At 33.7% G+C, this 16,302-nt stretch overlaps 1 protein-coding gene across 1 annotated transcript in view; it reads left to right on the top strand.

Moving 5' to 3' along the window:
• Positions 1-16,302, top strand: part of TMPRSS15 (transmembrane protease, serine 15) — a 141,673-nt gene that overhangs the window by 81,896 nt on the left and 43,475 nt on the right. Inside the window, exons 17-18 of the mRNA XM_008055327.1 lie at positions 8,376-8,486; positions 10,507-10,639. Coding sequence (XP_008053518.1) covers positions 8,376-8,486; positions 10,507-10,639 — 244 coding nt within the window. The remainder of the gene's footprint in view (positions 1-8,375; positions 8,487-10,506; positions 10,640-16,302) is intronic.

Below are 16,302 nucleotides of genomic sequence, written 5' to 3'. Positions count from 1 at the left end.
AATTAAACTTATTAAACTTAGAAGATAATTAAATTATTACTTTGAAAAATATTAATCAAGATAATTTTGAAAACGTCTTTTTGAATTGAGTCACTGATTCTGTCTCTTGATAATTTTGTTGCTGCTGATTGTGCAATGATTACCGTGTTTGCCTGCCAATGTTTTATCTATTTCAACTTATTTCTCTTTGTGATGTGCCTATTATTTTAAATTTAATATAATCCAACATTTTATTTTACTTATGTTAATCATTTGGTTTTCTGATGATACTTTTAAATGAAGATAAGTGATGGATATAGAAGAGGGTATTTTGATAGTTAATGTTGAACATTTAAGATAAAACAGACTTTGGATGTGCATTGTTTAATAAAACCTAATAGGTTCTTGTTATTATGCAGAAAGTAAATTAGTAATAACAAACTTTGGGTAACAGAAAAAATACAGAATTGTTTTACTATTCTTTTTGTATTTAAAATTATGACTCTAATTCTTTAAGTCAATATGGAATTTTAGCTCTTGATAGAACAGTCCTTGTTCAGCACTAGCTCCCAGGAGTGACAATACAGTTTCCTCTCAGAAAGTCTGGAAAGCGATGGCCATCTTTGGCCACAGTAATTTCCTATGAAACTTTGCCATAAGCAGATTATTCTCTCTGATTTGATTAAGATTTTTGTTAATAGCGTGAACAAAATAGTTTCTGGTCAGTTGCAAAACTATTCCAAAATTCAGGTGTCAGAACATCTACATTCCCACAAAGATTGCTGCAGAAAACCATAATACAGAATGCATAAACAAAGAGATGGAAAAATATGAGTCTCTGTAAAATTTGCAGCAAACCACAATTCGTAAACAACAGACATTCCAAAAGGGAAAAAAAGCAATCAAACAAACATCAAAACTCACAGTGAGAGATGCAATGGGGGAAATATTATATACTTTATGGGTTGGAGTAAACTTTCTTAAAATTATAAAGTCTTATTATGTTCTGCAAAAAATTAATAAGCAGGAATTGGTGTTATAACATTTCCTGCGTAAAATATTAAATTTCAAGTGGAAAACTTTTTAGTGAATTTCAAAGCAAAATAAATGTAATTATTTTTAAATGTGTAAAAATAAAATCAGCTTTATATTTCCCTCTTTTAGTGATGAATATTAAAAAGGGTGAAGTGATATTTTTAAGTTTTTCAGGAGAAAATGCTGCAATAAAAATATGTATAGATGTCAATAACTTCTGTATTTAAATGTGGTAGAATTATGTGTTCACTTTTTTTTTTTTTTGAGTTGAAGTTTCACTCTGTCACCCAGACTGGAGTGTAGTGGCCACTCCCGGCCACCACAGCCTCAACCTGCTGGGCTGGGCTATCCTTCCACCTCAGCCTTCCAAGTAGCTGGAACTACAGGCACGTGCTACCACGCCCGGCTAATTTTTGATTTATTGTAGAGATGAGGTCTTGCCAAGTTGCCCAAGCGGGTCTCGAAGCCGGGGGCTCAGGCAATCCACTCACCTCAGCCTCCCAAAGCACTGGGATTACAGGTTGAGCCACTGAGCCCACTTATGTGTTCACTTCTACAACATATCATAAACTGAAGAAAGCTAATACCTAATATCTACTCTACTGGATGCCCTCAAATTTTTTCTGAGAATTATCTCATGGCAATAAATTTTGTAAGAGATATTATGCTTTAAAAGAAATGGAGATGAATACCAATTTAGGTAATTGAGATGATTGTAAAAAAGCTATGTTCTAACCAGTAAGAAATTGTAAGGCTTTAAACTGATATTTTAAATTGCAAAAGAGAAGGGAGGAACCACAGGGAATGAGGAAAATCGTTGTTGAAAAGGACACAGACAAATCTCTTTCATCAAAAGTTAAAGTGTTTTTTAAAAAAGTTCTTGTAGATTAATAATAGTTGTACATATTTATAGGATACATGTAATATTTTGATACAAGCATACAATCATCATCAAATCTAGAAAATTAATATATCCATCACCTCAAACATTCATTATTTCTTTGTATTGGAAAAGTTCCAAATATTCTCTTCTAGTTATTTTGGAATATTCAATATATGATTGTTAACTGCAATCACCTTATTGTGCTACCAAACATAAAGATCTTATTCCTTCTATCTAACTGTATTTTTGTGCCCATCAACTGCCTTCTTCATATCCTGCTCCCTAGTACCCTTTCTAGTCTCTGGTAACCATCTTTCTAATCAATATCTCAGTAAGATCCATTTTTTTGGCTCCCACATATGAGTGAGAACATGCAAAAATTGTCTTTTTGTGCCTGCCTTACTTCACTTAACATAATATTTTCCAGTCCCAATCATGCTGCTGAAAATGACAGGATTAAGTCTGGCTCGGTGGCTCAGCCTGTAATCCCACGCCTTTGGAAGGCTGAGATGAGTGGATTGCCTGAGCCCGTGGGTTTGAGACCCGCCTGGGCAGCGAGACCTCATCTCCACAATAAATCAAAAAATCAGCTGGGCATGGTAGCGCGCGCCTGTAATTCCGGCTACTTGGAAGGCTGAGGCGGAAGGATGCCAGAGTCCAGCAGGTCGAGGCTGCGGTGGCTAGGAGCGGCCACTGCACTCCAGTCTGGGTGACAGAGTGAGACTCCAACTCAGAAAAAAAAAAAAAAAAGAAAAAAGAAAATGATAGGATTTCATTTTTTTGTAAAGCTAAATAATACTCTATTGTGTAAATATGCCACATTCTCTTTATTCATTCATCCATTGATGGAGACTTGGGGTGACTCCATATCTTGGCTATTGTGAATAGTGCTACAATAAGCATGAACGTGCAAATATTGCTTCCGTATACTGATTTTTTTGTCCTTTGTGTATGTAAACAGCAGAAGAACTGCTGGATCATATGGTAGTTACATTTCATTTTTAGATTTTGTTTAGAAGTCTCCATACTGCTTTTTCTACTGGTTATACTATTTTATATTCCCACCAACAATGTATGAGCACTCTCCTTTCTTAGCAATTTCTCCAGCATCTGTTATTGTCTGTCTCATTTTCTTACAAGGCAACAAATACAGCATCAAGGATTTTGAAAAATAGGACAGCAATTTTTATTCAAGATAAAACCCCAAAGAGTGTAATTGATTGCTCTCAACACAAACAAGATACCAAGTTTATGGTGTAGGAGTTCCTTATTTGTTCATCCTATAGCTATATTTCAGTTGTTACTGTTATGCTATTTATGAAATTATCTTTAAGAGAAAATGTACCTAATTGGATCTAGCATGGAGTCTTCCGTGACCATCACTTCACGGTGAATGTGCTGGCTTCACATTCCTCCTGGACGTGACACAGATGCTGCTGGGAAGTGGAAATGAGGCGATTGAGCTGTCATCAGCACAGTGTGTTTCCATTAAGATTGTTTACACCAAAAGACTGAAAGCAATTATAGAAACAGGGACTTGGTAGTAAGATAATCAAGCTGGTAAGGGAAAGAGAGATTGGGCACACATATCTATTTACATTGGTGTTCTGCTTTGGTGATCATTTTAGAAAATGGTATAAAAGAGGCATCAAAAATTGTTTTTGGTATTTATGTGTTTCACTTACCTTATGAGATATTTTAGTGATACTTAGTAATGAAATGTAACACGATTGTGTAACATCTTTTTGTATCTTCTTTCCTTTGCTCTATTTTTAGCATTTTCATTTCCATTGAACTAGAGTATATGTATTATACTCTATATTTATAGATCTCTATAAATATTTATAGATCTATATTTATAGATCTCTCACCTGTAAATTGTAAATGTCCCCTCATTGCTCTTTTCTGAAACTCAGAGTCTTACCATGGAATCAATAGCACTTGTCTTGCAACTGATTATATTTAGGGGTTTGGAGCCCTCCCGGGGTCGTGTGGCTTGTGCCTTAGAGATCAATTTAGTTCCATTTTAAACCAAGCATATGTTGACTAAATGAGGCAGGGATACTGGAGACTTCATAAAAAGAGATGGGGAAATTCAATTCTTAGCTATATTTCTTTTTCCCTTTTTCACCATGGGTGTAAAACTATCAGAAATAAGATTTCAGAGTCCAGAGAGAGTTAAACTGTTGGATTAAAGACTTCTTAATGAAGCTGAACTACTGTACCTTGCAAAGAGTCAGAATCTCGCTTACAAACGTAAGGAAAATTTTGAAGAGCTTATTTACACCTCTTCTGAGTTTGATAAGTTCTATTGAGTTCAGTAACAATAGATCAATTTGCCATTCAGTATTTTTTGTCCAATTCATTCTGCTTTCGGAAACAAGTTTCTTCTTTTCTAAATTCATAGGAAAAACCCTAATAGATCTGAGTAGACCCAAAAATGGATTGTAAGTTTCAAATAGTTATGCATGCTTTCATTCAATTTTTTATTTCAGATAATTACATTTATTTCCATTAAATTAATGTGTTATTTTTCCATTAAATATAGCCTGACTTCATTAGATAAAGAATAAACATATCAATAAATTTATTAATGATTAAATTATTATCATTGGGAACTCATTTTTACATAATGATTGCATAAGCTATAAAAAAGTAATGAAATATATAATTTAAAAAAGCTAGTAGTGACTAACATTATATAAGTATATTAAAATATTTGGCCATGGACATGGGGCAGGTGCTATCAACTTTTAAAATAAATACAAAATATACTAAAATATATATATTTTTAAAATAATCATATGTAAATACAAACACATATTTGCCTACTTTCAAAGTTTCCTGCTTGTTAAGGAAAATAATGCTAGAAAGAAAATAAATATAGTCAATTAAAATATTAATGCTTGCCTGTAGAATCTGTAATTGTCTTTGCTCATTCATTATCTCACTAATCTGGTTAAAAATTATGTTTGTGAAACAGATTGATAATTACATTTACAAGACATTCCTTAATACTGTTATATTTTAAGATACACAACCTACTTTTCCCATGGTAATAAGGTTTGTAGAAACAACCCAACCAGCCATGGCTTTCTAAAAATATTTTTTTATTAAGGTAATTTAGATTTGGTTGGAAAAATATAAAATGTTTCAAAGTTTAAACTAGATTATACAAATGGCTTCAATTATTGTTGTAAAATATGAAGACGAAAGAATTAGGTTTTTGTTTTGTTTTTGTTTATTTGGTTATCTGGAAGAGAAAGCACAACTAGCACATGGAGTAACAATATTAACTTAGAAATATAATTGAAAATGGTGACTTTTAATTATTACTATTTTTGCTGTTAAGAATTTTAACTGTTGAACCTTTTCTGTATGCATGTTTGTTGGTATGCGCAATACACTTTATTATTTTTAAAAATTTATACCCGTGAAAGACCTAAGACCAAAGCAGTATTTACTCCTATTTGACAGTCAAGAAAATTAAGTCTCAAAAGAATTAATTTATTTGACCAAGGTCAAAAAATAACAAAAGAAATGGCTGAATTGCAACTCAAACCAAAGTCATATGACTCCAGAGCTTATATCTTAACCACTATTCAACGTTAAATAAGTAAATTTTATCTTTGTAACTTATGAAATCAATCTCTCTTTTTCAAATCACTAGAATTATCATCATCCAACAGCCTTAAATTTAAAAATCTATTTTTTAAAATCATACTTTTAAAAAGTGTTTTTGTATTATGTTTATTACTAGAATTCAGGCTGATATTTTAGGCATATCAACTATTTCACATGCATTAATTTACTTCATTTTTAAAAATTCCTTATTCCCTGCTTTGTGCCAGGAATACAAAGATGAAATTATATGACATTATATGTTATTACAGCTAGTAGAGTATATATTCAACTGTGTATACTCTCCTACTTCATTTCAAATCTTTCTTTTTACACCTGAATATTTTTTTTTACACAAATATCTTTTCTTTTCCAGTTACTTTGATCGTCAAATTATTTTAACTAGGTAACTAAGACTCAGCTTTAAGTAATAAAACAAACAATCCAGTATAGCATCAACACTTTCATATCGTCTAATTCAAAACTTCTATCCTCCAGCTCAAAGGTAGAGAAAGGTAGAAATATTGACTTTTATTTTCTACTTGCTTTCCCTTCCATTTTCCCATAGCTCCAACACTGGAAGACAAGTAATATTTGTCACGCCTGTTGTTTTCATTTAGTGAGCACTGGCCTCTGGCCGAAAGCTGGCTCTGTTGTAGCATGAGGATGCAGACTGTTTGGAGCATTCCCCGTCTTGCCCCAGATGATCGCACTGCAGGAATGAGTATTACACTTCCTAAATGATCTTGGATAATCCTACTCCATTTCTAATTCCTAATCCCCAGATTCCACCCCTCCACTTCTTTGTGCTGGAGCAGGTTTCCCTGACAGGCAGTTGGCACCCAGTCATCTTTCCCAGTGTCCACATGATCAACTTTCTGACTTCTGAAATCATGTTATAAGAATCAATCACTAATCTTTACTTACGCAACTGTCTTCCCACAAACTTTAGGAAAATAAAGTTACCATCTCCCATAAAATTTTTCACTATGCTTTGGTTTATTATGGTATTTTTCAAAAAGTGGATAGTGAAATCAATTTATTGAGTTTTGACCTGAATTCCTTGTTATGGGATGCAATAGAGTGGGAGGATAGGATAGGATAGGATAGGATAGGATAGGATAGGATAAGATAGAGTAGAATAGAATAGAATAGGAGGGTAAAATTTAATTTAGTCACACACACCCACACATTGGTAATTGATTGGTGACTTATGATTTAAAATCTATTTTATTATAAAGTCAGAGTTTTAAAAAATCTGGGAGACCCTGCACTAATCCCATGGAAGCACCGGCCTTTGTGATTCTGCAGTGTAGTAAACTTTCAACTGGGGAGTAGGATGCCGACTTTGCTTCTTTCAGGCAACCCAATGTAATTTTGTCTTCTTAGGGTACCGTACACTTGGTTTGTTGAATAACATCATCCATCCCTTTCCCACATGAAAACACTCCCCCTCAAAAACACTTGTCTTTTTTTGTGGGGGAAAAAAACTTTAATGACTTTTTTTAAAAACTGAAAATAGGGGATGAGTATTTATAGTCACTGGACCACTTCTGAAATTTTTTGGTAAGCGTAGTATGGCTTAGTGCCTCCCTTTAGCGTATAACGGTATTTATCAATATCCTTCGTTCTGGGCCCACAATTTAGGTTCTAAAACAACAGAAATTATCCCTTTCATGTAGCATTATGTTTGGTCATCATAAATTGAGAAATTCTTCACAGATGTTTTTAGAATTGGTTTTTGAAATCATTTTAACTTTAATTGTATCTCCTGGAAAGCAATGTTATAGCTATTATATTGATTAACATTCACTAATAGTTTTCAAAATACAACTTTCCCTGGTTCTTATTTTTGTCAAGTGTTTTTTTACTTCCCTGTATGATTGTCCATGTGTCATGTAAGAGAGAAGACATGAGCCTGTCCACATCCAACTGCCAACTCCATTGTCAAGGAATTCAAATCCCATGTGGCTCTCAACAGCGTTCCTGACATCCTCCCAACACATAGCTGTACCTCCTGAGCCATAACTAGAAAGCACCTTGAGGGATGCAAACCCTCTCCCAATGATAAGCATGTTTTTGCAGGGCAAAACTTTAAAACATCAAGCAGTTCCAGGAAACAGCATCACCTCCTTTCTCTAAATAATGAGTGTTTCCAGTTGACTTTCTTTTGCTCGACTCAACTCTAAATACAACAACCAAAAGTCTCCACATCTACCCAATGTCTTCCTTGGCCAGCTTTTTCATTTTCCTTTTGTCTCTCCACATGCTATGCAAAGTTTCATGCTCTCCACACTGATTTACGGATTTGGAACTCCATCCCAACTTCCTTTCACATTACTACTATTGCAAAGTTTTTATTTCTTTGTGTCTAGCCTTTTCTGCCTGACCAAGCTTTAATTGAGCCCTCTGTTTCCAAGTCCAACTTTGGTTCCACAAAAAGACAACTTCCACATTTTATTACAAAAGTTTGGATGTATCCTTTGGAAGGCGAGGTCAGAAGTCAGCTCTATGCTTCAGCAACATCTCAGTGGTTGTTGCTTGTATTTTCATTTGTGGTGAAGTTTATTTAGGAGATACTGATAGGATTACTAAAGAGAGGTGTGTCCAAAATCTCTCAGCCGTCTCTTGGAACTGTGTGAACTCCCCTGCAAAGGAGATGTTTAAGATTTCATCCACACACCTTTAAAGTCTCACGTTGGCTTTTGATGCTATTTCCAGACATTCTGAGCAACTAAGTGTATGGTGTTAATCAACATCAAAGCTGGCTCCCTAAAGGGGGAAAAGTGGGAATTGTACTCCAGAATCATCTGTTTGTAATTTCTTATCCTGTACAAAAAACATTGTTTCCCCATAGAGCCCTGTACTGAAGACCATTTTCAGTGTGAAAACGGAGAATGTGTTCCACGGGCGAATCTCTGTGATAGTCATGCACAGTGTTCAGATGGCTCAGATGAAGCACACTGCGGTATGTCTTATTTTTAGAAAATACCCTTATGACTTTCGCCTCGACATTTGGATCTTACAAATGTGAAAGGACGATTATGAGTGTGTTTATCAGGACACGGTTCAATGCTTTGGGTATAAACACTTTCCAGTGATTTTATAATAACACCACTGTCCCTATGTGGTTATGAGAAAAGTTAACATTCAGGCCTCAGTTTTTTGTTTGTTTAAATTTAGTTCTATTTAATAACTATAAGTCTAGCACAACCAATATTCAAAAAGAAAGCTAGTAAACTGCCACAAAGACAATAGTCCAAAGCAGGCACTCTATCACCAAATATATTGCTGGTAATATTCTGTTGATTGTCAATGTTCAGAAGCACCTGCATGATTATGTATAATTGACTTTCTTCCTTTTCCTGCTGAGTTTTCAGTCCAGACTCCTTTTCAGACATCTATAACATTATGAGTAACAGACATCTTGTACTATGTCTTGCTTTTATTTCTAAGTAAACATTTCATACTTACATAATGTGTGCCATGCACTGTAACTAAATGCTGTAAAAAAAATCTATAATAAGAAGTAGAGACCAAGCAAGGTGACTTACACTTGAAATTATAGCACTTTGGGAGACCGAGGTAGAAGGATCACTTGAGGCCAGGAATCCGAGACCAGCCTAGGTAACATAGTGAGTCCCTGTCTCTAAAAAAGAATTTTTTAAAAATCAAGAAAATTAGTCAGGCATGGTGGTACACACCTGTAGTCCCAGCTTTACTCAGGAGGCTGAGGTGAAAGGATTGCCTGGCACTGAACTCCAGACTGGGTGACAGAATGAGACTCTGTCTCACATAAATAAATAAATAAATAAAAGATAAAAAAAAGAATTAGCTCTATTTTAACCATTAGGAAACTAAGACTTAGAAGTTAAGCGTATCTCAAACATCACACATCTAGTAAGGGCCAGAGCTGTGTTTTCAACCTAAGTATATCTAATTGTAAAGTCAATGCTCTTATCTCTTATTATAATAACAAAGAAAACAGTAAAATTATTTTATAGAATTATAATGATATTTATAAGTTAGACTACTACTGCTGACATTTTCCTTAACAAACTAGCTTATATTGGTCCAGTTCCTAACTAGTCATTAGTTGCTTTAATAGTCTATCCAAAATATCATTAAATGATGATAGAATTCAAACAGTATAAGAGCAAGTACAAAGAAAATAGTTTCTGGAGAAGAAAATGAGGGGGATACCTAAACTTGTCTCTGACCTTGAGTTTTCTACTTTTAGAGACTGTTTATAAGATAGCTTCTTCACCAATAACTTTATTTTTTGTTGATTAGTTGCTTTCATATGCAATGAACTTGCACATCTTTGCCTTTTCCATGTTTATAGCTATATGAAAGGGCAAAATTAAATCTTTCATTTAGTTTTTTCATCTTAGGCTTGCCAACATACTCTTAAGAAAGACTACAATCAATTCTTAAACTCTAAATGTTAACAACATTGCACATTTAGTTTTGAGGCCAAAATTTACTCTGATCAACTTGGATAAAAATGGCTCTGTGTGAAAGCTTGTATCTTTAACGCATCTCATTTTTGTTACTTTTTTAAAAATCTTATGTGTAAATTAAATTAACCTTGTGTATATGTATGGGGTGCAAAATGATGTTATTTATGTATCATATATATCATAACATATGTTATATATCATAATATATATTACAACATCACTATATATGTGATATATAAGTATATATATATATGCATATATATATGTATATATATATATATATAGTGGACTGACTAAATCAAGCTAATGAACCTATCCATCACCTCAAATACTTATCTTTTTTTGTGGAAATAAATTTTGAAATATACAAATACATAATTAACTATAGTCACAATGCTGTGCAATAGATCTCAAAAAACGTCTTCCTCCTGACTAACTGAAGCTTTTTACCCTTTGGCCAACATGTCCCCATTCCCCTCACCATTCAGCATCTGGTAACCACCATTCTCTCCTCTGTATCTTTAGTGCGTCTTTTCAATGGCACTATGAACAGCAATGGTTTGGTACAGTTCAGAATTCAGAGCATATGGCATACGGCTTGTGCTGAGAATTGGACCACTCAGATTTCAAATGATGTGTGTCAGCTGCTGGGACTAGGGTAAGTAATTCTTCTCAACTCGCTTTTAAGAGATTTTCAAACTTTTTATTGATAACTAGTTAGGTTCATTAAGAATTCAAGATTTATAATAGTTATATCAAATATATAAGTTCACGATTTTCATTTTTACCTTCCCATCAGTCATGAAAGTAATGAGCTGAAAAATGAAACATAGTAAGTAGTAATAACTTACTTCTTTTACATTGTACAGCTGTCAACTCTAACCTACCATTATGATCCTTGGATATATACGATTTTGAAGATTTGGCGATTTCCAACCATTTTGGGTCATGTGGTTATTTTTATCACTTATAGCACTATATTATTTGACTGTCATATTAAGCTATGAAATCTGTAAAAGTAAGGACCATGTCTATTTTATATATTATTGTAATGCTAACATCTAGAATAATTCTTATCTCAAAAAGGAGATGCCAAATAAATATTCAGTGAAATGGTAAACTATTCATTATATTTACATAGATATGCACACTTAAATATAAATATACCTATATATAAATATAAATATACCTATATCTAAATGTATGCCAAGAGTTGTCCAATTATAAATTAGTATCATTTTCTTGTTCACCTGAACTGATGGCTCGTTTTCTACTATATCCTAAAAGGTATAAAATTACAAAGCAAAATATTTCAAGTATACCTACACACATACCCTCAGCATCTGGTAGTTAGTTTAACTATTCATAGTTCATTAAAATCAAATATAATTCATTGCTTTCCTTATAAGAAGCCAGTCTTTCTAACCAGATGAATAGCTCATATAACAGACTATTCATGCTACACACAGATTTTCAAAATTTGCTTCAAAGTATTTTGTTTTTGTTTTTGAATCCAAACATATTTTCACTAGAAACAATGTCACATGCAGTATTTCGATCACCAGCCTAATCCTTCCAAGCTCTTTAGTTTCTAGTAATCTAGGAGAGTTATATTGTACACTAACGCCAAGATAGTATCCAACCACCAAATGCAAATATTTTACCGCAGGAAAATGTGCTGAGGACCCACTCAGAGTGGTAGACATTCCCCATAACAACACAGTAAAAGCCATATTAGTCAAATTCATCACTAGTAACATACCGAATTGGGACTAACTATAGCCTTTCATCTATGATCTGGGACAAGACAAGGATACTCAAGCCCGTCACTCTTATTCAACATAATACTGAAGTCCTAGACAGAACAAGTAGAAATAAGAGAGAGAGAAATAAAGGACATCCAAATTGAAAGTTAAGGAGTCAAATTGTCCTTGTTTGCAGACGACATGATCTTACGTGTAGAAGAACCTGAAGACCACCAAAAAACCCTCTTAGAACTGATCAATGAATCCAGAAAAGATGCAGGAGAGAAAATTAATGTATACAATTATTGTATACACAAAGAACGTAACACAAAGAACGAACTAGCTAAAACAGAAATAAAGAAGGCAATCACATTTACAATAGCTTAAAAAATACCTAGGAATAAATTTAACCAATGACGTGAAAGATCTCCAGAAGGAGAAACTATAAAACACTAATGAAAGTAATTGAAAAGCATAAAAATTGGAAAACCATTCCATGCTCATGGATTAGAAAAATTAATATTGTTAAAATGACCATATTACCCAAAGCAATCTGCAGATACACTATAATCTCTGTCAAAATAATAATAGCATTCTTTACAGAAATAGGAAAACAATTCTAAAATTTGTCTGGAACCACAAAAGACACCAAACAGCGAGAGACTAAGCAAAAAAACAAAGCTGGAAGCATCATACTGCTTGACTTTAAATTATATGACAAAGCTGTATATATGACAAAACTGTAGTAGTCAAAATAGCATGATACTGCCATAAAAACAGACACATAGACCAATGGAACAGAATAGAGGACCCAGAAATTACTTCATGTATCTACAATCAATTGGCTTTTGGCAAAGGTGCCAAGAACACTTAGTGGGTAAAGAATAGTTTTGTTTTGTTTTGTTTTCATAAAATGATACTGAAAGAACCGAATATCTTCAGAAGAATGAAACTACATCCCTAACTCTAACCTTATACAAAAAAAAGCCACTCAAAATGGTTAAAAAACTTAAATGTAATACCAGAAACTACAACACTACTAGAAGAAAATGTAGAAAAAAAATGCTTCAAGGTATTGGTCTAGAAAAAGATTTTATAAGACCTATAGAACACAAGCAAAGAGACAAATGGGATTTTATTAAACTAAAAAGCTTCTGCACAGCAAAAGAAACAATTAACAGAGTAAAACCTACAACTTCCAGAATGGAAGAAAATATTTGCAAACTATTCATCTGACAAAAGATTACTATTCAGAATATATGAGGAACTCTAAAAAACAGCAAAAATATTAATAACAATTCAATTAAAATGGGCAAATGATTTGAATAGACATTTCTCAAATGAAAATATACAAATAACCAACAAATGTTTGAAAAAATGTTCAATATCACTGATCATCAGGGAAGTGCAAATCATAACCACAATGAAATATCATTTCATCCCAGTTAGAATGGCTACTATCAAAAAGCAGTCAGGTGGGATGTAATCCCAGCATTTTTGAAGGCAAAGATGGGAGGATCACTTGAGCCCAAGAGTTTGAGACGAGCCTGAGCAACATAGCGACCTCATCTCTACCAAAAAAAAAATAAAAAAATTCACCCAGGTGTTGTGGTGCATGCCTGTAGTCCAAGGTATTTGGGAGGCTGACACCAAAGGATCATTTGCGCCCAGAAGCTGGAGGTTGTGATGAGTTGTGGCCATGCCACTGCACTCCAGTCTGGGCAAGAGAGTGAGACATTGACTCAAAAGAAAGAGTGAGAGAGAGAGGTGGGGGGGGGGGAGAAAAAATAACAAAGTGAGGATGTGGAGAAAGAACACTTGTACTCTGCTGATAGGACTGTAAATTAGTACAGCAATTTTGGAGAACAGTATGGAGGCCTGAAAAAAACTACACATATAGCCATCATGTGATCTAACAATCCCACCACTGTGCATATATTTTTTTAAAAAGGAAATTAGTATATAGAAGAGATATCTGCACTCCCATGTTTATTGCAGCACTGTTCACAATAGTCAGGATATAAAATCGACCTTAGTGTCCATAAATAGATGAATGGGAAAAAAGTGACGTATATACACAATGAAATGTCATTCAGCCATTGAAAAGAACAGAATCCTGTCATTTGAAACAACTTGCATGAAACAGGAAACCATTATATTAAGTGAAATAAACCAGGCACAGAAAATATCACATATTCTCACTAACATGTGGAAGCTGAAAAAATTGATCTCACATACGTAGAGAAGAATGATGGTTACCAGAATTTGGGAAGAGCAGAGGGGAAGGGGAGTAGGAGAAATTGGTCAAAGGATACAAAATTACAGTTAGACTGAGGGAATAATTTTTAGTGTTCTACAGCACAATAGAATAACTACAGTTCACAATAATTTTCATATGTTTATAAGTAGCTAGAAGAAAAAATTCTGAATGTTTCCAACACAAAGAAATGATAAACATTTGAGGTTTAGGATATGCTTATTACCTGATTTGATTACTACATAATGTATGTATAGAAATATCAGTATGTTATCATATAAATATATACAACTATATGTGTCAATTTAAAAACAAAATGGACACTTAGGTTAATTTCATATTTTGGCTATTGCGACTAGCTCTGCAATAAACATGAGGGTTCTGATAGCCCTTTGATATACTGATTTCCTTCATTTGGGGATTATATGGTAATTTTATTTTTAGTTTCTTGAGGAACCTCCATGCTGTTCTCCATAGAGGCTGTTCTAACTTACTTTCCTACCAACATATATGAGGGTTCCTCTTTCTCCACATCTTTGCCAACATCAAGTATTACCTTTTTGAAACTTACATAAGATACTCTCTTGTAGTTTGGATTTGCATTTCTCTAATGATATTCAGCATTTTTTATATACCTGTTAACCATTTGTATGTCTTCTTTTGAGAAATATCTGTTCAGATCTTTTGCCCATTTTTAATGAGGGTATTTATATTTATTTATTCATTCATTCATTCATTCATTCAGAGTCTCAGTCTGTCATCCAGGCTAGAGTGCAGTGGCATGATCACGACTCACTAAAGACTTGACCTCTCGTGCTCAGGCAATCCTTCTGCCTCAGCCTCCCAAATAGCTGAGACTACAGCGTGCACCACCAAGTTTGGCTACATTTTTTAATTTTTTTGTAGAGAGGAAATCTCACTATGTTTCCCAGGCTGATCTTAAACTCCTAGGCTCAAGCAATCCTCCCACCTCGGCCTCCCAAACCACTGGGATTACTGACATGAGCCACTGAGTCCCGCCAGATTAATTTGTTTTTTTGCTATTGAATTGTTTGAATATATATTCTGATTATAAATTTCTTACCAGATGGGTAGTTTTCAAATATCTTTTCCCATTGTGTATGCTGTCTATTCACTTTGTGGGTTTTTGTTATTGTAACTTCTTTGTTTGCTGTACAGATGCTTTTTAACTTGGTGTGATTCCATTTGTCCATATTTGTTTTGATTACTTGTGCTTTTGAGGTCTTACTCTAGCAATCTTTTCTCAGACCAATGTTCTTGAGCATTTTCTCTAGGTTTTCTTCTAATACTTTAATAGTTATTACCTTAGATTTAACTCTCTAATTTATTTGAACTTGTTTCATATGGCAAGAGATAGGGGTCTAGTTCTGGTCTTCATATAGACATCTAATTTTCTGAGCACAATTTGTTGAAGAGAATGCCTTTTCCTCAATGAGTGTTCTTAGCGGCTTTGTCAAAAATCTGTTGGCTATAAATATGTAAATATTTTTTCTTTTCCATTTGTCTATGCAACTGTTTTAATGTCAGTATTATGCTATCTTGATGACTATAACTTTGTAATATATTTTTTGAAATCTGCTAGTGTGATATACTGAAAAATACTTTAACTGTTTGATGTATTTTGTGATTCCATGCAAATTTTAGGGGTTTTTTTTCTATTTCTGTGAAGAATACCATTGGTAATTTGATAAGTACCTCATTGAATCTATAGATTACTTTGTTACTATGGTCATTTTAATAATACTAATTCTTCCATTTCATAAATATGGAATGTCTTGTGTCCTTTTTAATGTCTTTCATCAGTGTTTTATAGTTTTTCTTGAGATCTTTCACCCCCTTGGCTAAATGTATCTCTAGGTTTTGGGGGTTTTTTTGGTAACTATTATAAACGTGATTGCCTTCTTGATTTCTTGTTCAGATCGTTGGTGTATAGAAATGCTACTGATGTTTTTGTTTTGATTTTGTATTTTGATTTTGTACTGTATTTTTTTCAACTTCCAAGGTTTTTGGTGGAGGCTTTAGGTTTAGGTTTATCTATATATACAACCATGTCATCTGCAAACAGAGACAATTTGACTTTCTCCATTCCAATCTGCATGACATTTATTTCTCTCTCTTTTTTTTCTACTTGCTCTGTCTAGGACTTCCAGCACTATGTTGAATAAGAGCAGGAGGAGTGAGCATCCTTTGTCTTGTCCCAGATCTTAGAGGAAAGACTTTCAGTTTTTTCCTATTCAGTGTGAAGTTAACTGGGGTTTTGTGTGGAGGTACATTTCTTTTTTTTTTTTTTTTTTTTGG

This window comes from Carlito syrichta, unplaced genomic scaffold (genome assembly GCF_000164805.1).
Source record: "Carlito syrichta isolate Samal-C Ts95f unplaced genomic scaffold, Tarsius_syrichta-2.0.1 Scaffold301823, whole genome shotgun sequence".
Taxonomy (NCBI): domain Eukaryota; kingdom Metazoa; phylum Chordata; class Mammalia; order Primates; family Tarsiidae; genus Carlito; species Carlito syrichta.
Note: the sequence above shows the minus strand (reverse complement) of the source record. Positions and strands in the feature narration are given on the sequence as shown.